Consider the following 25,282-nt stretch of genomic DNA (forward strand, 5'->3'; position numbering starts at 1 on the left):
CTGGGGATCGCCTACCCGCTCTGTGCTCACTTCAGAGGCCCCCACCCACCCCCAGACTCCTCTCTGCCCGGCGCCGTTGGCATGTGTGCATGCAGAGAGCTGCCTCAGTGCTCAGCGCTGGTCCATTGGAAGGGCCCCGTTGGGTCCTGGCTGGGCCATGGGGGTGGGGGAAGGAGGAGAGGGGGGCACAGGGATCTCACTTCCTTTTTTTTTTTTTTTTTTTTTAAGATTTTACTTATTCATGAGAGACACAGAGGCAGAGACAGAGGCAGAGGGAGAAGCAGGCTCCATGCAGGGAGCCTGATGTGGGACTCAACCCTGGGACCCTGGGATCATGCCCTGAGCCAAAGGCAGACACTCAACTGCTGAGCCATGTAGGCATCCCAGGATCTCACTTCCTGATGCAGTCTGGAGGCCTGCATGGAAGAGGCAACGCTGACAATTCTATTCACTGTGCTCCTGGGCTGAGCCTAAAGGTGCATTCAGTCAGTTGGTTGTTCAACAAACATTTGTGTGCCAGGCCTTCGGAGGGAAACCAGCAGATGAGACCCTGCCTGGGAGCCCCCTCTGTCGGTGAAGTAGTCATGGGCAGCAGGTGGGCAGCGGTCTGTGGGGTGAAGTGCAGGGGCCACGGGCCCAGGCAAGGTGTCTGAGGGCCTCCCTGCAGGGAAGCTCAGGCCTGTGGGGCAGAGGCTGGCCAGGGAGGCTGGATCCGAGTTTGGGTGTCACTTAGAGGATCTCTAGCTCCAGAGAGGGCTGCTGGGATTTGCATTTTCCAGGACTGCCTGGCTGCCGGTGAGGGGAGGGGGCAGGAGGAGGTCCTGAAACCTGAGGTGGGGGGACCAGTGGAGGGTGGGCTGCAGATTGTTGGGGAACCCCAGAGACTGATGACTCCAGAGTGGGGTGACCAACCTCCAGGGAGGTGCTCTGAGCACAGGACCCTGTGGGGTCCCCGCTAGAATGCGAGGTAGGAGGGTCCCAGGGCTCCAGGGTCCCCAGCCCAGACCACTTTTGGAAAAGATATGGTCTGAAACCCCGCAGGACTGAGGAGAGCCCCCATCTGGTGGTGGGCATGCAGGCTTTAAGCTCCTAAAAGCTCCTAGCCAGGTGGCCCTGAGTCTGTTTAGTGGGATCAGCACAAGGGGGCCTTCTGGGGACTCAGGAGCTACACCCCTGCAGACCCAGCCGCCTGTTGTGGGGTCCTTGGGCTTGCGGATCGGGCTGCCTAGGCCAACCTTTTAAAGACATGAGCCTCAGAGCCACCAAATGATCCCCTGTGGCAGGTTCAGGGCCGGGTGGGGGTGCAGAGAGGGGTGGCCGGGACGCCCTTGCCCTGGTGCTCAGAGATTTTGGGGTGTGGCGGCCAGCAGGTGGAAGGGAGATGGCCGGGGCTCACCTGGGAGTCTGGCCGGTGCCGCATGGGGACCTCGAGGGGACATGTCCACCTCCTGACCTCTGCGACCCTGACCTCATCTGGAGAGAGGGTCTTAGACATAGCTCAGTAATAAGAAAGGGTGAATGGGAGCCTCTGAAGCTAGTTTGAATATTTTAAAAACTGATACCAACATTTATTTTTACTGGGTACCTAATACCGGCTTTAAAAATTCACAGGCACAGGATGCTTGGGTGGCTCAGCAGTTGAGCATTTGCCTTTGGCTCAGGGTGTGATCCTGGAGTCCCCAGGATCGAGTCCCACACTGGGCTCCCTGCATGGAGCCTGCTTCTCCCTCTGCCTGTGTCTCTGCCTCTCTGCATCTCTCATGAATAAATAAATAAAATCTTAAAAAAAATAAAAATAAAAATTCACAGGTGCGTCCACAGTAACGATCCCCATGAGTGACTTGTTCGGGTGTGAACTAGCCCTTGCGTGTTGTGGGGACCGAGCCGCAGCCCCAGACATGTCCGGGTCCCTGGGGCATGACAGGTCCTCATGCAGGGACGGCCTCTTTGTAGGTAGGGGGGATTTCAGCATCTTGAGGGGCAGGGGTGATCCTGGGTGCCTGGTGGGGCCGGACGTGTGGTGACCCGGGTCCCTGTAAGACACACGGGCCACGTGACCACGGAGGCAGGGCTGGGATGCCTGGGGCCCCAGAAGCTGGAAGAGGACACAAACCCCTCCCTGCCCAGGAAGAGCCCCCTGCCTCCCCCCCACCCCCGCCCATGGTTCAGCTGTGTCCATGCACAGTGCGGCGTTCCTGCCCCTGGGGGCTCTAGCACCGAGTGCCATGCCCAAGAAGGTGGTTCAGTCTTGGCCTGAAGCTAGGGCTGGGGTGGGGGGGACCCCGGGGTCGGTCAGCTTGGGCTCATGGTCTCTGTGGCCCTGGACCTGCTCCTGCTGGCTCAGAGCCTTGACGCCCCCATCAGTGCCTGTGACTCTGACTCCCCGGAGGACCCACGGCACCTCATCCCAAGCCCCCACCTCCTCACATAGGGTGATGGGACTCCTGCTGCGGGGGGTTTATAGGAAGCAATGCGGGCCCGGGCTGGGCCAGCAAGAGGACCTTGGGCAGGGTTACCCCCCACCCCGGGGACAGCCCTGCAGACCCGAGGCCACCCCCGTGTAGGAGTCCAGTGTCATGGGGCAGGGCCCAGGCACCTGCCCTTCATTTGTTCGGGGGCCTTTGGAACATTTCTTCCAGGATGACTTTTGTACAAAGAGAAGTTCCTCCAATCGCATTTGGGGTTTGAACGTCAGTTCCTAATCTGTTGAATCACACGCTCAAAACCCCATCTGCCTTGGGCTTGAGGTCGCTGGGACAAGCCTGTTGTTTCTGTGCCTGCGAAGGTCCTGTCCTAGGTGGGCGGGCCTCTGAACCTCGCTCTGCCCCACAGACCACCTGCCCGGAGCTCTGTCAGCTGCCACTGCTGTGTACAAGCACCTTTACTTCCTAAAATGTTTTAAAATGGTGGTAAAATACACATAAAATTTATGATCTTAGCTGTGTCAAGTGCACAGCTCGGGGGTATTAAGTGCATTCACACTGTTGTGCGGCTGTCCCCACCATTCGTCTCCAGGACTGTCCGTCCCCCTGAGACACTGACCTCGTCCCTCCCCTGGCCCTGTGACCACCATCCACTCTCTGTCTCCAGGAGACACCCCGTCACTCCCCCTCTGACCACCGTCCACTCTCTTTCCCCAGGAGTCACTGACCCCGTCCCTCCCCCCACCCCCGTGACCACCGTTCACTCTCTGTCCCCAGGAGACACCTCATCTGTCTCACTGTCCATTCTGTCCCTGTGAATCTGGGGACTCCAGGGACCCCGGGGGAATGGATCACACAGGATTTGTCCTGCGTCTGGCTCTCTTGGCCTGTCTGAGGCGCCTCCTCTCCCTGGGCCCACAGGACTCCTGAAGCACTCACGCAGTCCTATGCTCAGTAAATTAAGCGTCCAGACCCAGCTCTGCTCATGTTCTCTGTGACCTCGAATTCCAGGGTAACCCCAGGGTTACCTGAAAGCAATGTTCTTGTGCGCTGGGGGCCTGAGGCACTATAGGAGCAGCTTTCTGCATATGTGCTGTGTGTGGGGTTCGCCTTAAGGATCATTGGGAGACCCCCCCCCCGGGGTGAGAGGTGCCTCCCAGCAGGCTGGAGAGACCTCGCTGTGGCTTCAGTGCTCCCGGGGTCCCCGCACCCTGCTGCGCCCTCCTGCTGTCCTGGACCAGGGCCCTGGCACGCCGCCTGCATTCTTCCCCGTTCCCAGGGCACCTGGCCGCCGCAGGTGCTGAAATGATGACCGATAACGTTCAGGACATCCCCCTGGCGCTCCCAGCCCCGGCCCCTGGCCAACAGCACAAGCAGGGCATTGTCCCTTAGGGACAAGGAGCTGCCACCGCGCTGGGGGCTGGCATGGCTGCTGGGGTGTCCACGTCCTTTGTGTCCCCAGCCCGGTTCCCATGCCCTGACCCCGGAAATGGGCCAGATTCCTCCTTTCCTGGGCTGCTGTTTGCTGGCTTGGTCTGTGGCCACCTGGTTCAGGAGGTTTGGGGGACGGGCTGGGTCGGAGGGGCGGTCTCACCCTAGGCTGTGCCCCCACACCCCCCGGGCAGGGCCCCTGTCTCAGCATCTCCGAGGCTCCAGGACCACCCAGGGCAGGACGGAGTAGATGAAAGGAGGCTTCAGGACATGGCAGGGCCGGGGAAGGACCACGTGTGTTTGTGCGCCAGCTGCCCCCTGACCCCCCCAGGGAAAATACTCTGCAGGGGCCCCGGGCTGCTGGCTCCCACCCCCTGGCCCAGAGCTTCCGTCGGCACAGGGACCTCCCTGTAACCTCTGACCTGGGGACCAGGGGTGCGGACCCCCATCCTGATGTCCCCTCAGAGGGACAGCCAGGGCCTATGAGGAAGTAGGGCTGCTTCCCTCCTGACTGCGACCCCTGCCCTGGGTTCATCCTGCTTCCTGAACATAGGCCCTGGGTGGTGGGCAGAGGGGCTGGCGGAGGGCCCGGGGCAGCCAGCTCCCAAGCTGTGTGTGGCCCTCCTGTGGGGCTTCCTTGCTCCTGCCCGATGTAGTCCTGGCAAACTGTCACCTTCTGCCTTGTAGCAGAGGTCATGCTAACGGGGTCGGTCGGTGCGGGACCACCGCCTGGCAGGAAAAGGGTTGAAAAGTGACAGCTGGCTGATGCAGGGTCCACGGGGTCCTGGAATCGGTGCCACATGGAGGGGACGCGGGTGGCCTCTTGGGGCCCCAGAGCTCAGAGCTCAGCTGTGGACTGTGGAGGGCCTGGCAGGTGGCAGGTGCACATCACGACGCTCCTGAGAGGGCAGAGGCACCTCGGTGCCCACCCCTTGCTTCCCCTGCCTCTGGGGCAGGAAACCCTACAGATCCTGGAGCTGGCTGCAGCCCCGGGCCTCACCTCTCTTGTCTGCAGGATGTGAAGGCCTCGGGGTGGGGGATGGCGGGGGCATGGGGTGTGGGGAGCGTGACTCAGAGGCACAGCTGCTTTTGTGGAAGTGGAGACCACGGCTCCGGAGATGTCGGCGTCCTGACCCTGGGACTTCATGCAGCACGGGGGGGGGGGGGGGGCTTGATGGGTGCGGCTCAGTGAGGACCTTGAGGTGGGGCACCCCGGATTCCTGGCGGCCCTCAGCGCCCTCACAGATGTCCATAGGATGGAGGTGGGAGGGGCACAGGCAGAGGAGCCGCCGTCTCAGAGGTGGGAAGAGGTGAGCCTGCCATGCTGCCCTCCCCGAGGCCACCTCTAGGGACCCAGCCTTCTTGTCACCTCATGTGACCTCACCCCAGGAAGCTCAGCCCCCACTTGTCTGGCCATAGCATGGCCGCATCCCCGGGACTTGGCTTACTGTCCCTAAAGCAGCCAGTGGGGGACCTGGGTGGTGGCGCCCGCTGGGGCCCAACAGGGAGGGGGGATCTATCCTCTGGGGCTGTGGAAGGAGAGGGCGCGAGCTTGGGGCTCGTCCCGGGCCTGGTCCCTGAGGCCCCCCCGGACATCCGGCTGCCCTGCCATCTGTGCCCGTGGGGAAGTCCCAGGGCTCTGGCTCGTGTCGATGGCGAAATAGGCCGAGGCTTCTGTTCAGCACACGGCTGAGGAGGGAGAGGGCAGGCGCTGTGTCTCCTTCCTCGGCCCTGTCTGCACCCAGAGACCTGGGGTGGGCCTGGGTAGCGAGCCCTCTGGGACTGGGGTGAAGTGGGTAGGGGGACCAGAGGGGGTTCTAGGTGTGGCAGGAGCATGTGGCACTGTGCGCGTGGCCCTTTGCCCTTCCGGACTGTGGCTGGTGAGCTCCGAGCCCAAGCAGTGGTCTGGCAGCCGGCGGGTGCTCACGTTCTCCGGCGGCGTTTACCTAGGTCCTGGTGGGACAGGACCCCACCCTGCTCACCCCCACCCCTGCACGCATCTCATTCACCCCTGTCTCACTCACCCCCACCCCGGCACATCCCCCATGGTTCTGGCGGGAAGGCCTGGCCATACCTATTGAACTGCCTTACTGTGGGCTGGGGTCCTGCTTCTCCTTGGTGGAGGCCAGGTGGGACGGGACACCCTTCCAAGTGAGCAAGAGGGTCCGCAGAGCTGGAGCGGTGCAGAGCGTGGGTGTGCAGGGCCCCTGGCAGGCGATAGTACATGTGCAAAGACCAGGAGGCTTGATGCCATCTCAGGTTGGCCTAGGAGGGTTGGGGCGGCAGGGACAACAGCAGGTGCAAAGGCCCTGAGGCAGGCAGGGCCCGACATGCTCAGGAGGAGGGATGGGAGGTGCTGTGTAGCCTGGGCTCACCAGGGTGTCCTGCTAGGCGGTGATGCCGAGGGCTCCGCCAGCTGCCGGTGGGGTGGGCTGTGGCGGCCCAGGGTGGAGGCTGATGGGCTGGGATCTGGCTTTGCAGGTGGAGCCGATCAGCCTGGGTAGTGAGGGAGGCGCAGGTGGCAGGTCTGGGCCAATGCTGCTGAAGGGCAGAGGTGGGGTGGGAAGGGCTGAGCTGGTGTAGGGAGATGCAGGGGGCTTCTTGGTGGGCACGGGGTGGACGCGTGGGGAAGCCCCGGGAGCAGTGGGATCTCTGAGCCGCCTGGGGTCTCTGTGCCCGGCTATGCGCAGCTTCCTGCTGTCCCATCAGTGAGGAGCCCCAGGAGGACTCCCCAAGACCTGACCCCCTCCCCAAGGAGGAGGGCTGGGGTTGGCCCCGTGATGTCCAGGGATGCGGGGGGCATCTGCAGGGCCCCTGGTGACCGCCAGTCTTCTTTCTATCCCCGTGGCACCCACTCTGGATGCTTCGTATAAAGGGAGCCACATGGCACGTGGCACAGAGCGTGGCTGCTTGGCATCTTGTGTTGAAGCCTGTCCTGCTGTGGGGGGTCAGGCCACCGGGGGGTCAGCTAAGTGTGGGGGGGTGTCAACCTACCATGGGGGTGGTCAGCCCGCCGTGGAGGGGTTCAGCATGCCATGGGGGGGTGAGCCTGCTGTGCGGGGGTCAGCCCATCATTGGGGAGTCAACACGCCGTGGGGGGGTCAGCACATGTCCTCCACAGCTGGCAGTGCCCCCTGTGGGCACCAGGGTTCTGGCTTCTCAGACCCGGGGAGGGAGGGGCCTGGTCCCACGTGGCAGGGACAGGGATGGGGGCAGGGGTGGGAGGTGGGAGGTGCCCCCCTGGCCCCCTGGCCCGTGTCGGTGGGGGTGGGGCGGGGAGGCTGGCCGCTGGAGCTGACCGCCGGAGCTGACCGCCGTGTCCTCCCGCCCCACAGCTTCCTCATCGTCCTGGTCTGCCTCATCTTCAGTGTCCTGTCCACCATCGAGCAGTATGTCGCCCTGGCCACAGGGACCCTCTTCTGGATGGTACGTAGCAGCGTGAGGGGCCGTTGCAGCTGTCATAGCCTGCTGGGGCTCTGGTCTCCCGAGTGAGCGGACCGTGGGGTGGCATGAGCGGCATGATGACCCTGCCCCAGTGTCCCCTCTGCTGGCCAGCTGCTGTGGGACACTGGAGGTATGGGGACCCCCACCCTCACTCCTACGTTGGCTGGGAGGTGACAGCCTGGGACTGGCGATCTGGGAGGGCTTCCTGGAGGAGGGGGCTTCTGAGCTGGGCTGGGAAAGGAGCACAGGAGGACCTGTAGGCAAGCTTGCCACAGCTGCCCCGTGGCCCTGGGTCTGGGTGACTCCTGACCTGGGCTGTGACCCTACACCGACCCTGCCCAGAATGCCTGGCCCACCCGGCTGGCCCCTTCCACTGACCTGTGCCTGTCCACCAGACTTGAGATGCCGTTGTCATAGTAAACCGCATGTCCAGGTGCACTCGGATCTGCTCTCGTCGCCTCCCAGTGCTGCTTCCCTGACCGTCCTTGCTCGTTGGCTCCTCCTAGTGACCGCCACTGTCGCCGTCGGCCTCGCCATCAGGACAAACCTGATGGCGTCTGATGGGTGCGCGTCTGGCGGATGCATCTGGGGATGCTGGGGTCTGTCTGGGGTGAGGCCTTCCCGCCCACGACCACGGTGTCCGTTTGCCAGGAGGCCTTCGGGCTTTGTGACGAGTCGAAGCCGGTCACCGTGAAGGGGGTTCCTGGTGATGGTGGCCGTTTCTGGCAACTGCTGCCACAGACGGGCTTGCCCTGCTGCCGTGTTTTCTGGAGCGGTCTCTCTCTCTCTTTCTCTCTACGTGGAAGCCCCTGAGAGTTGTCGCCTGTACAGCTCGTGATTTTACGACATTTGGTCGTTGCTGGCGGTGTCTGTTCTCTGGTCCCGCAGAGCTTTCTGCATGCGGGCTGATGGCAGCACAGGCCTGTGTCGCCAGATTGGGGTTAACGTGGTGGTCGTGACGCCTGTGGCGGCTGCGGGGTGCCTGGCTCTAGGGGGCGAGCGGGCCCCCCCGTGCTGCTCTGGAGGGGGTGCTGGCCTCGGGCTGGCAGGACCTGTGCTTTCCTGTTGGGCAAGTCCTTCGGGTCCGAAGTGAAGGTGACTTTGTCCGTGGAGCGGCTGTGACAGCGTGTGTCCTGATGGGGGTCTGCTCGCTGTCCTGTTGTTTTCTGTGGTCCCGTCAGATTTGGCTTTTTCACGTAAAAGTAGGGACGTGCTTAGCGTCTAATAACAGGGTGATGAGAGTGGCAGCCTTTGGGGGACAGAGCTCCCCTCCTCCCGGAAGCTGCCATGGGCGCCGACCTGGCCCCTCCAAGGACCCGGGGCTACAGCACCCGGGGAAGGCTGGCCGCTCCTGCATCCGGGCCGCAGGTCAGCTGCCACCATCCTCGAGGGAAACGTCCTCAAAGCCCTGCCCTGGTGGCCCTGGTGCAGGCAGCAGGGGGTGGGGGGATGTCCATGTTGACACCAAGGGCGATGCTTCTTGCTGGCCCTCCACCTGCTTCCCAGGGTGGGGACCGTCCTTCCCAGGGTGGGGACGGCCGGGGAGGAGCTGGGCAGGGGGGGAACAGGAAAGGTGAGAGGGGAGGGGTCTCTGTTTCGGGTTATCACATGGCCACCTGAGCCTGGGCCCAGACCCCATGGAGCGCATCTACTGTGCAAGTCCAGGTGTCTCCCTTTCCTGTCCACACGTCCGAGGTGACCGATCTCCTTACCTGCTGGAAGCTGAGGCTTTGGGAGCAGTGGCTGGACTCCAAGGGGCCCTCCTGCTGGATGAAAGTGCTGCCGGGCACAGGGGCTCAGAGAGATCGGGGGCCTGGGCCCGGGTCCTGTGCAAGTGTCCTGGGGCAACTGTAGCAAAGTCGCACAGATGTGTGGCTCGGAGGGCATTTGTCTCACACAGCCCCAGAGGCCGGGAGTCATAGGTGAGCGGCCAGGACAGTGTGGTCACTCATGGTGACGCTCCCCTCCAACTGTGTCCTCACATGGAGGGAGGGGGCTCCCCAATGTCCCTTCTTACAAGGACACTGATCTTCCAGGGTCAGGGCCTCCCTGCAGCAACCTCCCGTTACCTCAGTCACCCCCGTAATGACCCCATCTCCAAATACAGCTGTGTTCTGAGGGGCTGGGGGTTGGGACGCCAGTATATGAACTTGGGGAGCACACAGCTGGGACCATAAGGCCCCCCTGAGTGCTTTGGGTGATACTCCGATACTGGGAGTCCTGCTCTGGGGCTTTAAAAGGCTCCAACAACACGGAGTTTCTGGGTTGCTGTGAGGCAGGGTGTGGGCACCGAGGGTCCTGAGTTCAGGTGGCGACCGTACCACGTCCTCGGGCAGCTCCGACCCGGCCCCCAGGTGCAGCCAGGAAGGGAACAGAGCCTGGTGGAGACGCCCATGCCCGGCTGGTTGGGCCCCCATGGACACGGCTCCCAGGCCCTGTGCGGGGCGTGGAAACCAGACCAGCATAGGTGTGACCCCACAACAGCCCCGGCGTGGGGGGCAGACCCCAGTCTGGCCTGGTGCCCACTCTCCTGTTGCCAGCCGGCCGGGAGCACCTCCAACCCGGACGAGGCTTCTCACACTCAGAGCTCACAGTCGATGGCTGGGGAGGCAGCTGAGGGCTCCGGTCGCATCCTGGCAGCCCCCCCATGGCCTCTGCCCCCACTCAGCGCCCAAGCAGCTTCCCCATCCCACCCACCCTCCAGCATCCCACTCACCCCCAGCATCCCGGCTGCCCCCCAGCATCCCACCCGCCCCCAGCATCCCACCTGCCCCCAGCATCTTACTCACCCCCAGCATCCCGGCGGCCCCCCCAGCATCCCACCCACCCCCCAGCATCCCGGCTGCCCCCCAGCATCCCACCTGCCCCCAGCATCTCACCCTCCCCCAGCATCCCGGCTGCCCCCCAGCATCCCACCCACCCCCCAGCATCCCGGCTGCCCCCCAGCATCCCAGCACCCCCCCCATCTACCTGCCTCCTCTCCCAGGGTGGGGGGGGCCCTCTGCCAGGCTTGCAGTCCAGACATCTGTGAGGTCCGTGCGCCACCTGGTGGCCGTCATCTGAACCGCAGGCACGGGCCGTAGGAGGGGAGAGGCGCGTGGGTTGGGTCCGTACCGGCCCAGGCCCCCAGGCCGGCTGTGCCAGCAAACCGCTGCCCTGTCCAAGCAGAGAGCCCGCTGCCGCTGCGCCCCACCTTCCTCGACCTTTTGAGGGCCGAGACCCCGCACAGCGTCCCATGTCTTCCGACCTGTCATGTCTGCTGCCTCCTGTACCCCCCCCCGTCCCACCAGGGCCCTCTCCACCCGGCAGCCTTCTTTGGTTGGGATGGGTGATGCTTTTCAAAACAAATCTGACCATTCCCCCAGTGCCCTGTTGAAATATGCTTGTGCCTGCTGTGTGCACACCCTCTGGGCCTCCAGAATGCTGCACCTTCGGCACCTGTGCCCCCATAACTCCGCCCTCCCTCCCTCTACCTCACTCTCCCTCTATCCCAGTGCACTTTTGCTGACCCAGCTGCCTCAGGGCCTTTGCACGTGCTCTGCTCTTGACCTGCTATTTCTTTGGCATGTTGCATGACTGACTTCTCATCCAGTTCCAGGCCTCTGCTTGACTGTCGCTGCTTCTGAACCTGCCGTCCAGGGTTCCCCATTCCTACCCCCCCTGAGGCATCTGCTCTTTCCCAGCAGTCTGGGCACGCATGGGGCGGGGAGGGGGGGTCCTCCATGGGTGGGTTTACAGCTTTCCACGGTTGTCAGCCCCTGAGGGCAGAGGTGCGGTGATTGCACTGACCCCACATGCCCAGCCTGATGCTCCCAGGACTTGGGACTTCTCTGCCTTGAGGCCCTGTTCCCAAAGCTGCCCCCGCAGACACTCCAGGGCCTCAGCTGCCCCTGCCCTGTGAAGTAGAGGGGTGGTCAGGACGGCCTCAGACTTAGCCCTCCGATGGCCTTGCTAGGTTTCTAAGGACTCCCCAGCTCAGTGGTTGCATGGAGCTGGATATTCGAGGGGGTTTGAGCTGGCCATGTCCGGCTGCCACTGGACCGTTATGGCCATGGCAGGCACTGGGGCCCCAGTGGGGAATGAGGCCGCCCTGGGCCCAGCCTCCAGGGGCAGATGTGAGTTATGTCCCATGGTGGGGCCAGGAAGGAGGTGCAAGGTGAGGAGGGACAGGGTGGGACGTGTGTGCGGACGCTGAGGGCTTATCCAAGGAGGGGAGAGGGCCGAGGGGCCAGGGTAGGGGGGCAGCTGCAGGGGGGGGGAACCGGGCAAGCGCAGTGCCCCCAGGGAAGTCAGGGGCGCTTCCCGGGGGAGGTGTCAGACCCCAGGCAGAGGGAGACCTGCTGCAGGCTTCCGGGGTGGGCTTAGGGAGCCGAGTCAGGGAGTTGGGAGCCCCGGGCATGGCGGGCCGCCAGGTGGCGCTGTTGTCCGCAGGATGCGGGTGCCGCTGGCCGGGGCCCAGGGAGCGAGGGAGCCAGACCGCAGCTGGGAGCCCGGGAGGGGCCAGTGTAGGCTCGGGGCGAGGGGCTCCGCGAGCAGCCCGGTGTGTACATGGTGGAAAAACGTGTCTGTGAGCTGAGCTGTCCCAGAGAGCCCATATTTCTGCCGTTGCTTTCATGCACTCGGCGTTTACGGAGCCGAGCGCTGTTATCTGGCCGGAGCCAGGGGCCCCGGGGCGGCCTCCGAGGGATTAAGCGTTCTGCTGAAGCAGGCGGATTCGGTGCGCCTGCAAAAGCCATTTTGGGAGGCATCTCCTCCGTGCTGCAGGTCGGGGCCCCGCCGGTTAGGAGGCCCACGCGGGACCTGAGCCCCACTCCCGCCTCCCGGGCACGGGGCTCCCGCTGGGGGCATGCGTGTGGGCCCTGGCTGTTGCACGGTGTGTGTGCCTGGTGCGTGCGCAGCCCTGCATGTCTGCTGGTGTGTGTCCACGCGGCCTCGTGCGTGCTTCCCGCCCACATGCTTGCCCGCAGGCTGCAGCAGGCACCCTATGTCTGCACCCCCAGGGGCCAGTAGGCCCAGGTGAGGGGCTGGGTGTTGTCCCCCCCTTTATGTTTTTCGGGTCCCACACAAAGAGAGGCACCCAAAAGCACGACACTAACTCCGCGTGTTCCGGCCTCCCAGTGCCGAGCATACCAGGGACTTGCCCCGCGACGCTGTGGTTAACAACCCCGTGAGCCACGGCCCGGAGGCCTGGGTGATGAGGTCATCGCTCGCGGCTTCCTCCCTCACTCCGAGGCTCCCTTGGCCGTGGTGGTGACCCAGCCCTCCTGCCGGCTGGCCTGCCCCCCGGGGGCTGCAGGGCCTCAGTTTCCTAGCTGCACCGGGACGCTGGGCTCCCATCCCCTGGAGCGGTGTCCAGACCCTGTCCTCCGTCCCCCAACCCCGCAGACCCTTCCCGCCCTTCAGACCCAGCAGGGAGGCTCGGGCTCACTGCGGGCCCGGGCCCGTGGCAGCCGCGGCCCGGGAGCCTGCTGTGTGCACACCCTCTGCAGGTCCATCCCTCGCACCAAGGGGACTGACTCACGGGACTTTGGTCACTCGTGGCTGAGGTTTTCCACTCACAGACACCAAGGTCTTATTTTCCTTGGGGGCCACCTCCCCCTGGGAATGCTCCCCTCACCTGGCCTTCCCCTCCCCACTAGCAAACCCCTTCCATGTCCCGTGAAGCCCTGCTCCTGCACGCCCCACCTTCTGGCCCACACCGGGCGTTCCCTGCCTCCTGTGCCCGACCACCGGACCTTCCGGAGAGACCTCCTCCTTTGTCTCTCTGTCCCTGCCACGAGAGAGCCACCCAGGGGGGCTTAGTTCCCACTGCCCAGCATTTCTCTCAAGTCCTGCCTGAGGCCAGGGGCCACCCCCACCCAGCACCCTGGTTGGGATGCCCCCTGCGTGTGTTCAGCCCGCAGACATTCATCAAGCACCTACTATGTGGTGGGGATAGGTGTGCAGACAGGACACGGCTTCGTGTCTGCACCCTGCAGGGCCCTGCCTGGGAGGGGCCGGCACCCAAGCTTGGTGCTGACCCCTCAGTCCCCAGAGCAGGAAGGCAGTGCCGTGTGTACCGCCGTGTGTCTGTGTCTTGTGCACACGTGTCCTGCGAGCTCTCGGTTGGGCTGTTGTCTGGCGTAGGCGTTCGGATTGTCCCTCTGCAGGGCGGGGGCTCCCGGCTGACCCTGGTAGCTGAGCTTCCAGGGGCCAACCAGAGCCTTGCTGGTTTTGATAAAAACACTAAAAGCTAAAGAGCCCCAAACAACGGCAACCTGCATTCTGGACATTTCTGTGCCTGTGAAATGGAGAAGAGCAGGGCGTTTCTCTTCAAGAGGCTCTGGCGGGTGGGGGGACGCGGTGGGCCTGGGGTTCCCGCTGCACGGCCGAGGTACCGAGCACCTGAGGCTCTGCTCAGCTTTCTGCTCATGAGCCCTGAACCCCACCTGGGGTCGCCCCAGGGTGACAGGCACAGGGACGCTGGCCTCCGGGACAGGGCAAAGGTGGCCACGAGGGCCCAGGACATGTGTGGAGGACCTGGATGGTGCCTGTCTGGTGGGGCATCTCCCCTGTGCCAGCTGGGGTGAGGGAGGCCCCAGCAGGCCCCACAGCCCCCTCAGTCCCCTCCGTCCAGGTCAACCCCCAGTGGCCCTGTTGGTGGCCCTGGACAGCCTCAGGGGCCTCTCAACAGACTCTGAAATCGTTGCCCTCTAGGGGACTTGGCGGGGTCCCCAGAGCCCCTTGCCACTGGGCAGGGACCCCCGAGAATGAACCCTGCCCCCCTGGTGATGGTGGGCATCGGCCCGACCCACCTCTGCAGCCCCGAAGCAGGCCCCCAGCACGTTGACACCTGCTCCCTGGGTGTCCCCCCCACCCCCCCACCGTCCCACCGCAGCCCACGCTGCCCCAGATCTGGGGTGTGTTTTCCTCATCGTGTGGGGCTGTCACAGGCTTGACCTCTGTGACCAGGGCCTTGGTCATTCCTTGGTGACCTTCCTCCCATGCTCTGCTGTGCCTGCTTTAGGAAGGAGACGGCGCCCCGGCCCCCGAGGAAGCAGAGGGCAGAGGGTTCGAGGCTCGCGGGGCTGCAGGCGGCGGCTGGGGCGTCCCCGCCAGCAGGGGACACAGTCCCCACCCCACCCGGGACCCCGTTTCTGGGGAGGGTTACAGGGTTGGGGCTGGCTGCGTTCCTGGCCTGGAGGCAGCTGCTCCTGAGGGGACAGCTGACATTCCTTCATGCGGGGTCTGCGCTCAGCCGAGAGCTGTGAAAGCAGGAGTCCTCGCTGTAACCGGAACCTTCTGCCAGCACACCGGGGCCCTGTGTGTGGAGGGGCCTGCAGTGGCTCGTTTTCTGTAACAAAGACGTCCTCTGTGAGGCCCACAGCCGGGCCCGTTATCTGTCGCCAGAACTGTCATATCGATCAAGCCTGCTCAGGACGAGGTGGGGGCTCGGACAGGGGTCGCAGAAACGGCCCCAAGTGTCTGACGCTTCCCTGCAGAATGCCCCAAGTCCCCCACAGATGGCCGCCTGGATCTTCCTTTCCACGTGGCCCTCGAGGGAAAGGGGAGGCGGCCCCTGGCTTGGGCCTGCTGCCGGGTCCCCGGGGTCCGAGGGTGACCCCACGAGGGCCGAGCGGGGGGCCCCTGAGAGCAGCCACGGCTGGCTGGCACCCGCCCCTCCTGCCCTGCGGGTCGCCCGGGTCGGGCCTCACCGTGTCCCCGTGGTACTTCCCTCTTGCCGGCTGTGAAGCCGTGGGGTGGGAGGTGTGTGCTGGCGTCTGCTGGGAGCCCGGTGAGAGCCCCGGCCGCTACCCCATCTGCCCTGGGCCCCCTGAGCGCGCTTGACCTACAGGCCTCAGAGCACAGAAGAGGTGGCCTGCCTGCCGGGGAGCACTTCCGCCGGGAGCCGCAGAGCTCAGGGGGCCCCATGGCCTCCTCGGGCACCTGGGTGCCCGCGTGTGCGAGGTTTCCAGGCTTTTCTCCCCGGAGTGGCCAGGTGCCTGGGTGGTCTCACATTCTCCCCCACCCCCCACCACCCCCCATACCCCGCTGTCTTGTCTTTCCTCCTTTCAGAAATTGTGATGATTCAGCTCCGGGTTGGTAACCAGAGACAGAGCCGCCCTGGGCTGGGGTGCAGGGGGTGGTGGGAACGAGTGGGGCACCCCTGGCTCCGGGCAGGTTGGGGGGGCTCGGCTCAGCCTCCAGCATCAGCTAGAAAGCAGACCCTCCTGGCCGCCTGGAGGGTGTGGCCCGTGTGAGGGTGCGTTCTCCTGCCCGGGTCACCCATCAGCCACCCCCGGGAGGACGGTCCCGGCGTGGCGCTTTGGGTCCGCCTGGAAGGCGTGAGCTCGTGAGGGAGGCCTGGGCTTCCTGGCGCTCCCAGGCTGGCTCCCGTGTTTTCTCCCGTGTTTTCTCTCCTGCCCGGCCCACCAAAACTCGTCAACGTCTTCCTGAGGCCCGGGACAAAAGTCAGACGCTGGGGTGGGGGCCCCTTGCTGAGGGCCCCGCAGGCTCCTCCATTCGGGATTTAGCGGGATTAGAGTGTGCCGTCCGTGGGACAGGTGTTTCCTTTATGCTCTGCCCGAGGGCTGGAAAGACGCTCGTCATTAAGTGCCACATTCAGTGGGGGTCTCCGGCTCGGGGTAGCTGGAGGGCCGGGTTTTGTGAGGGCCTTGTTTTCACATCTGACCCCGGCCAGCTGGAGAGCCTTGTTTTAAGCACAGGGTAACAGCTGACATAACATAACGGGGACCGAGCTGAACAGGCAGTGTGTCGCCGGGCGCAGGCGGGGCCTGGCACTGGCACTCCGCGGGGGGCTCCCGGGGGCTGCCCTGGGGAAGTCGTCCAGGGTAATGGGATGAGCCCGCAGGGCCTCGTGGCTGTGGGGCGCAGCGTGGCGGTGTCTGCCAGCTGTCGCGGCCCGCACGAGCGGGCTGCCCGAGTGGCTGGTCGCCGGGCGGGGGCCACGGGCCCGTGCAGGTGCCGGAGCAATTGCCCCAGGGCACTGCATTCAGACGGGTTATAATCATGTTCTCTGCCTCCCCAGGTCACACAGAATGAAAACCAGAGCCCCGGCTGTGCGGCCACTGAAGTGTGTCATTGTGTGACTTCACGGGCAGGAAGAAGGGGGCTTGGTGCCGCTTTGTGGGGTCGGGAGCCACGACCACGCGCCCAGCCCCCACACCCGGCCCCTGCCTCACTCAGCTGACCTCAGGGCTGGGGGCAGCAGCTCCTCCACTGCCTTTTCTGCTTTCTGGTTATAAAATCACATTCTGATTGGGCACATTTTGTGGGGCAAATGGAAGGGGGCACCGCAGGGGACCCCCGGGACCAGGGGCTGCTGCTGCCAGCCCTTTCTAAGAACCAGACAGAAACGGTCTTGACCAGGGGCCAGCACACTGTGCCCAGAGCATGACCTGTCAGTGCCTTCTGCACCCTTGGGTGGCCCCAGCCTGGCTCCACAGGGCTCGATGACACCCAGGCTGTCGGAGGAGGCCCGAGAAGCCCACCAGGCATCTTCAGGCTCACGGGAATCGGGGCGATCCTGCCCTCCCTAGCCTGTGGCTACTGAGCCCCTGGGAAGGCGAGTTCCAGGCCTCTCCTTGGCTGGCGGCTGTGAGGCACAGACCCCCAGCCTGAGCCCCAGGTGAGGGGCGCCACAGTGGCACCTTCAGGTGGACCCAGCCACCAGCAGGCCAAGGACAGTTCCTCGTGCCCAACGCCAAGCTGGAGCACCCGCGGCCAGTGGCACTGCGCTCCCAGCTGGGTCGAGGTCGGGGGTAGCTGACGTCGCCGATAGGGAAGACGTGCCTGGTGTGGCCCCGAGGCCACGGGCACACCCATGCGCGGAAGTGGACACGCACGTGTGGACACACTCACGTGGCGCACTTGTTCAGGCACCCGCACGTGTCTGCGTGCACACGTGCGCACAAGCACACTCAGCCCTGAGCTTCGGGCCGGCAGGGAGCGAGACCCCCTCGGGGCCGCGTTCCATTTGCACATTTAATCCAGAAACTGTCAGCACGGAAGCCTGGAGGAGAACAGAATGTCAAGTGTGTGCTGAGAGGCGCGGCCTGCCCCCTTTCCTGGCGGGCGATGATCTGGTCAGTTTCCGAGCACGATGAGCTGAGAATAATTCGTGCATTCAGAGCAGGGTTCGGCGGCGGCCGGGGGAGGGGCGGGCAGCTCGGCTTCGTGTTCAGTTTCCCGAGCTGTCCCTGAGCCTCTTCTCGGGGGGCCCGCTCCCCGCACCTGGCTGGGGAGGGTCGGGGACGAGGGCCGCGGTCCTTGCAGGTGGGACCCGCGCTGGGGTCCGGGTGTTCCTCATTTCTCGTGTCACCTACCCCATGGGGTCCCGGGACGTGGCGATCTCTGGGAAAGCCAGGGCTTTGCCACAGCCCCCGTGACCTCACTGCTGTTTCCGGGGAGTGGGGTAACTGGGGAGATGGGCTTGGCCCCGGATGGGATCCCCTGAACTTTTCCTGAGACGGCCCCCACCTGCCATGGTCTCGGTCTTCATCGTGGGTTCAAGGTGATGTCCTTTTAAGTGAGGACATCTGTTGGTGCGCTCAGTAGCTCTGGGACGTGGGGACACCCCTCTCAGCTGGGTACTCATAAGAACTTCTAGCTTCTCCCTGTCAGGGTTCAGAGGCCCCTGTCCAAAGACTCCATCACTGGTTCCTGTGTAGACAGACAGCCGAGGGGTGGTGGGGGCAGCAGACCTGAGCCTCCAGGCTTCACCCCTTTCTGGTTTGAAAGAAGGAGAGGCTTGCTCCTAGGTGTGTCTCTCCAAGACCTCCAGCCCTGGGGCCCTGCTAGGGAGACTGAAGGAGATGGTTGGGGTCCAGGCCCCTTGAGACTGCCCAGTAGGCCCACCCATGTTACCCCAGTTCCCTCATGTGGAAAACTGCAGTGATGTTGGTGGCTCTGACACCTGAGGCCATGGGGAGCAGGCATGTACGGTGCAAAGTTCTCAGTCCACAGGGCCAACGGGACAGTGGTGGATGGTTGTGGATGGTGGTGGACTGTGGTAGACAGTGGTGGGCAGTGGTAGCCGGTAGTGGATAGTGGTGGACAGTAGTGGATGGTGTAGACAGTGGTGGGCAGTGGTGGACAGTAGTTGATGGGCAGTGGTGGATGGTGGTAGACCGCGGTAGATCAGAGTGGACAGTTGATAATGGTGGACCATGGTGGATGGTGGAAGATGGTGGCCTCCTTGTCTGGGCAGGTGTGTGGTAGTAGGGGTAGGGGTGCTGGGGAGGTGGGTGGGAGGGCCATCTATACCCCACTCAGGTGCCCTGGTTGTGAGCCAGCAACCTGGTGGCAGCATGGGTACCTGGACCCATAGGAGCCGCTGGTTTATCTCCGCTGCTCTCTTAACCCAAACCAGCCACATTGAGGAATAATTGACACGAGAGAGATGCCATATTTCAAGTGCACAGTTTGGTAAATTTTGACTTGTGTAGACATCATGAGACCATCAGGACAGCAGATACCACCATCCTCCCCAAAATGTCCCTGTGTCCTTGGGATCCCTCCTCCCACCTGTCTCCACTCAGGAGGTACCCACTGACTGGCCTTTGTTTTCTAGAGCGTTCTATAAACGGACTCCTACACCGGTGCCTTCCTGTGTAGCTCCTTTCACCTGACATCATCTCTTGAGGCTCATCCAGGTGATTGTGTGTGTCAGTGACCTGTTCTTCTTTATCACTAGGTTGTATTCTGCTGCTTATTAAGTCATAAAGACTCTTTATATATTATAGATACGTGGGTGTATGTTCACAAATATTTCTCCCCCGTCTATGATTGCCCTTCTCATTCATGGAACAGTGCTTTTTAAAGACAAAACGTTCTCCATTTTAACAACATCAGATTCATAGCTTTTTCCTTCTTTTTTGCTTTTTGTATCTAAGAAGTCTTTCCCAAACACGTGATTACTAAGATTTTCTTCTGATAGTTTTAGTGTTTGCATTTAGGTCCATGAGTTTGCTTTTGTATACCGTGTAAATTATGGGTTGAGCTTCCTAGTTTGATACGTGAGTGTCCGGTTGTTTCAGAACCAATTGTTGACAAGAGCGTCCTTGACCCATGCAACCATGTCACGACACCATTTTAAAAAGCCAACTTATGAGAACATGGACCTGTTTTTGGATGGTCTATGCTGATGCGCTGATCTGCTAACCTGCGTCTGCGCCAGCACCGCACCACCATGATTACCATAGCTTTATTTATTTTTTTTAAATTTTTAAAATTTATTTATGATAGTCACAGAGAGAGAGAGAGAGAGAGAGAGAGAGGCAGAGACACAGGCAGAGGGAGGAGCAGGCTCCATGCACCGGGAGCCCGATGTGGGATTCGATCCCAGGTCTCCAGGATCGCACCCTGGGCCAAAGGCAGGCGCTAAACCGCTGCGCCACCCAGGGATCCCTTACTATAGCTTTATAAGAAGACTTGAAATGAATTAAGATAATCATCCAACTTTGTTCCTCTCTTTTGAATTGCTGATTACCCCAGGTCCTTTGCATCTCTACATAAATTTTTGAAGCTGCTTGTCAGTTTTCACAAAGAAGCTGGTATGGGTTACGTTTGGGATGGCACTGAATCCAGAGATCAGTTGGGGGGAAGGATTGATCTGCTGAGATCGAGTTTTCTGGACCATGGACATTGCGCACCTCCCCGTTTATTTAGATCTTGAATTTCTGTCTGGATGTTTTGTAGTTTCCAGGACAAAAGTCCCGTGCATCTTTTGTCAGACACCTAAGAGTCTCCTGTGTTTCATGCTGTAGTCTGTGGTGGTACGTTGGTTGTTCGTTGCTGGTATTCAGAACTATAATTTCAGTACCTTATGTCTTGAAACTTTCCCAACTCGATTCTTCCTTCTGGCAGCTTTTTTAGTGGATTCTGTGGATTTTTAAAAAAAGATTTTATGTATTTATTCATGAGATATACAGAGAAAGAGGAGAGACGCAGGCAGAGGGAGAAGCAGGCTCCCTGTGGGGAGCCCGACGTGGGACTCGATCCCGGAACTCCGGGATCGCACCCTGAGCCGAAGGCAGATGCTCAACTGCTGAGCCACCCAGGCGTCCCAATTTTTTTTTTTTTACATCAATAATTATGTCTTCATATAAAGGCCATTTTACCTCTTCCTTTCCAGTCTGGATGCCCACTAGTGTCTCTTGTCCAACTGGCTGCCCCTGCAGCACCGTGTCTAACAGAGACAGGCTAAGCGGACATCCTTGCCTTGCCGCCAACTGTGGGAGAGACACACTGTGCTTCTCACCACCACGCGTGTTGCGGGCAGGTTATCTATAGCCCTCCTTTCTCAGATGGAAGGAGACCCCTTCTGATTCAAATGCTTGTGAGGTTTTTTAACACAGGAGGATGTTTTTTTCCCCATCTCTTGAGCAAAGTGTGGTGAATCACATTGACCGATTTTCAGATATTAAACTAAACCCTACTTATGCATGTCATACTACTCTCTGTGTAGACTTTTGGGCCTGATTTGCTGAAATTTTGCTAAGGACTTTTGCATCTCGGTTCACGAGGGACATTTTCTCTGGTTTTCTTACAACGTTTTGGATTTGGTACCAGAGCAGTGCTGTCATGGTCAAGTGCACCAGGCTGTGTTCTCGCTTTATATGGGAGAAGAGTGTGTGTGGAATCAGTCTGTGTCTTCCCCACACCCATGGTGGAATCCGTCAATAAAGCTCTCTGAGCCTGCACTTCTCTTTGTCAGAAGGTCATTAACTAGGTTTTAAACTTAATAAAATACTCAGGTTACCTGTTTCTCTCTGAGTGAGTTTTGGAGTTCTGTATGTTGAGGGACTTTGTTCGGTTCACCCAGGGTGTTAACTAACATCTGTGGGGTATGTAGTGATGTCACCTCTCTCATTCCCGATGTTGGTAATTTGTGCTTTTTTGGGTGTGTGTGTGTGTGTGTGATCAGTTTGGCTATGAGTTCAGTGATTTTATCGATCTCAAAGAACCAACATTTGATTGAAGTTTCAACGTTTCTTTTCTGCGATTTCACTGGTTACTGTACTGATTGTTATTCTTTATTGTATTTACTCAGTTTTCGTTGACTGTCCTTGTGTGTGTGTGTGTTAAGGTGAAAGCTGAGGACGTTGGTTAGAGGTCCCTGTAATAGGGGAGTTTGGGGGTACGTGTTCCCCCTAAAGACTGGAGTTGCATCCCACAGATTTTGATGCATTATGTTAGTTTCATTCCATTCAAAATATCTCCTGATTTTTTTTTCTTCTTTGATGCCTGGATTATTTAAGGGCATCTCTTCTTTAAGGGCATTACTTACTTCCCAAACACGTGAGGGTTTTTGAGCTACCTTTCTGATACTAATGTCTACTTTAATTCATTTGTGGTCAGAGAAAATACTTCATATGATTTGATTCTTTTTAAATGCAATTAAGACTTGTTTTATGGCCCAGCATATGGTTCATGTTGGTATGTATCACACCGGGCATGGGAGCACAGTGTGCATCCTGCTGTTGGGAGCACTGCCCTGTAACCCTCGAGTGGTGGCTGCAGTTGGTGGTGGGGTCTGCTGTGTCCTCTTAGGTGTCCTGTTGGCTCGTCCTGCTGAAGACCGCAGGCTCTGAGACCTCCAGCTCCAATTGTGGGGCTGTGTGTGTGTTCTTCGGGGCTGGTCACCCTTGCACAGTGTATTATGAGACTTTGTTATTGATGTATCAGCATTTAGGACCATTATGCCCTCATCACTACAAAGCTACCTTCTTCATTCCTGGTCATGTTCGCTGCTCTAAAATCTACCTTGGCCTCTCCAGCTTTCTTTTCTTAATGTTCCTGCAGTTGGTTTTTTTGTTTTTTTTTAATTTTATTTGTAACCTATGTGTGTCTTTATACGTGTAGTGTGCTTTTTATGTGAAACATATGCTGAATCTTAACCTGATTCCAAATGCTTTTCTTTTAATGGGTCAGAGTTAAGTCTATTTGCATTTATTAGCATGACTTATATTCTTGGTCTCTGTCAGTCTTTCATGACTTGGGTATTTTGTTTTCCCTATAAGATGTACATTCTTTGCTCTATAGAAATATGGTGATATTTGGGGAGGCTCACGCTTCTGTTCTGATGGCTACCTCTGCACTCACACCTGTAGCATTTCCCATCTTTGTTTTCTCATGTAACCTGTCACAGTCTGGCATGTTGACACGCATCCACACTGCTGGACCCCCACCTGCCGCCCAAACACAAGTGGCATGCATAGCCCACCTGTGTCCAAAGCACAGGTGGACCTCTGGGTGCCCAGAGGAGAGACAGTGATGTGCTATGGTGACCTCACTGGGCAATGTGGCTCCGTGTGAAGGTAAAGGACTGAGTCAGGTGAAAATTTCTGTCGGGGGTGTTCCTAGCAGAGGGGACAGTATGTGGCGCCCTGTGTCAGCCCTGGCCTGACTGGCCCTTCTGTGCCTGAGCTGGATGGGGCCTCGGACACCTGCCTGTGCTCCCTGTGGGAGCCTGTCTCCACTGCAGGGTGTCAGGGGACCCCTGAGGCAGGGGGCTTGCTGGCCCGAGGGCAGGAAGGCAGTCAGGCCCGGGCAGGGAGAGAACAAAACCATACCATGAGTGCACCGGTGTTTCTTGTGGGGGCCCCATATTTAACTTAGCTTCACAGGCTACACGTGCCCCCGCCCCACTGGCGAACAGCAAGAGCTTCTAGGACAATGTAGACACAAGTGGGTGGGGTGTATGCCAATAAAAATTCTTTTTAAAATTTATTTAATAAAACTGCTAGACTATTTTTCACAGCATGTTTTAAGCTTACAGAAAAATCGAGCAGAAAGTACAGAGTTCCCAAATATCTGCCCCGGACCCTGCGTCCCCCACTGTTCTTTCCATCTCACGTTAGTACAGGGCACTGTTGCAATCGATGAACCAGCGTTGATCATTACTGTTCACTCATGTACACAGTTTACATTAGGGGTCAGGTTTGGTGTACTTTCTGTGGGTGTTGACCAATGAGGAAGGATGTGCTGGGTCATGCACGGGAGTGTCACTGTCCACCTCTGCCTCCCTCCATCCCTGAGCCCCCGCAAGCCACAGGTCCTTTACCATCTAGAGCCTTGGACGGGGTCCGCACTGGTGGCGGGGCTCAGCCCCCAGGGTGGGGGTGCTCTGCAGTGGCACTTGTCCTGGGGCCTCTACACATATCATGCAGGTTCCATCTGGTGTGCGGGGGCACCCTGGGCTGGGCAGGCGGCTGCCATCTGACTTCCCGGGGGGCACGTCCAGGAGCAGAGCCCTGGGCCCACATCTCAGCTTTGGGGGCAAGTTGAGCCTTGACCGTCTGTGGCCTAGAGCTGGCCAGTACTTCTCTCATTCCTTTAGTCTTCTCTAAGCATTCATGCTCCTTGGCCATGAACTGGGCAGCACTCTGAGCATCCCCAGATCTAGGGCATCTCTCGTGCCCTCCAGCGCACAGCTCTGGGCTGGGCTGTGTTGAGGTTAAAGGTTGGGCTCTCTGACCTGGGCCACAGGGCTCTGATATGGTCCCAGACAGGCAGCTGTATGTCTGGGAGGCTCTGGGCCTCCATGTGCCCTATTGCTTCTGCACCATGGGCTTCCCTTCACCCCTAGTCCAGGGCATGCTGGCCGCCCACCTGGCTCTCTCCCTCAGCCAGGCCTGACCAGCACCCATGACATGGCAGTCAGGTCAGATCTCCTCAAAAAGGGAATTAGATCCAGTCGCTGCCTTGTTTAGAACTCTCCGGAAGCTTCCCATGACTGTGAAGGGACACCCACACCCCTCCCTGTGACCTGCAAAGCCCCTCGAGGCAGGGTCCCTGCTCGGCTCCACCAGTCCCGCCTCCTGGACTTGGCCTCCCCGATGTCCAGCATTCTCCATGTGCGACCCTCCTGTCCTTTGGGCTGCAGGTCAAATGTTGTGTCCTCGGGGAGGCCAGCCCTCCACCGTACCTTGGCCCTCGCTCACTCACCAGGGGCTAGGGCCCCCCGACAATGAGTCTTCTCAGTCCCCATGCAGGAGTCTCTGCAGGGGAAGAGCCCGTGACACTGTGGTTGGTTTTCTTCCATGTGGGGTACCCTGACCGTCACCCCACCGCCCCCTCGTCAGGTCGCTCTGGGGGTTAAGTGAAATGCTGTGGGCGGAAGACAGAAGAAGCCAACATACTTTGAAGGTCACAGAAAACTCAGAACTCTGCAAATTCCCTACTGAGCAGCTCTGAGCGTGCACGTGGGGCTGGGTGGGGGGCTGGGGAACCTCTGGGAGTGAGCTGGACGCCCGTGTGAGTGGGGCCAGAAGCGCACCTCCCGAGGTCGGCATGCAGATTGGGGGCCGAGCCGACGTGTGGGCCCAGGTCCCCCGAAGGCAGGTGGGATGTGGGCCGTGAGTCTGGGGCTGGTGGAGAGGGCCTTTCTGGGTGGGGGATGGCCCAGGAGCTTCTGCAGGGAGCCCGAAGGGGCCCCTCTGCTGCAGGGCACCCTATGGGTGATGCTGAGCTCACCCAGGATTGGGATGCAAGAGGGTTGGGGTCTCAGGTGTGAGGTTTGGGCACGATCTGGTCGTGGGGCTTCCTGGGTGCCTGTTTCCCAAGCGTCTCCTGTGCAACCAGCCCAGGGCATGGATGTGAGCCAGGCTGAGTGTGAGGCACCCTTGGGAGCTCTTGATGGAGCGTGAATCTGGTGGTGGCAGGTGGTCACCAAGATGTGAGGGGTCAGCATGCTGGGCTCAGTCTCCAGGGAAGACACAGAGGAGGACAGTGGGGGTGCAGGAGACCTCCTTGCAGGGGCAGAGGGTGGGGAGCAGGGACAGGAGCTCGGTGGGCCTGCTGACAGCCGGACATCCACTCTGGGCAGACGGGGGGACCGATCTTGGACTCAGGATGGTTTTGTAAAATCTTCCAAAACCTGATCTTTGATTTCGCACGTCTCTCCTTCCACCGTGTTAACTCGTCTTTTACGGAAGGGTCAGTTTGATGGTACATCTCTTGGGTTGGCTTCTGTGTGTGTC

General features: G+C 60.4%; 1 protein-coding gene across 3 annotated transcripts in view; it reads left to right on the top strand.

Annotated features, from left to right (window-relative positions):
* Nucleotides 1-25,282, top strand: part of KCNQ1 (potassium voltage-gated channel subfamily Q member 1) — a 323,020-nt gene that overhangs the window by 40,383 nt on the left and 257,355 nt on the right. For 2 of the 3 annotated variants that reach the window (XM_038563590.1, XM_038563591.1), the window contains exon 2: nucleotides 7,190-7,280. In XM_038563590.1, coding sequence (XP_038419518.1) covers nucleotides 7,190-7,280 — 91 coding nt within the window. Of the gene's footprint in view, nucleotides 1-7,189; nucleotides 7,281-24,578; nucleotides 24,645-25,282 lie in introns of those variants that run through there. The other variant, XM_038563592.1, reaches the window with a different exon arrangement.

Source organism: Canis lupus, chromosome 18, assembly GCF_011100685.1.
Source record: "Canis lupus familiaris isolate Mischka breed German Shepherd chromosome 18, alternate assembly UU_Cfam_GSD_1.0, whole genome shotgun sequence".
NCBI lineage: Eukaryota > Metazoa > Chordata > Mammalia > Carnivora > Canidae > Canis > Canis lupus.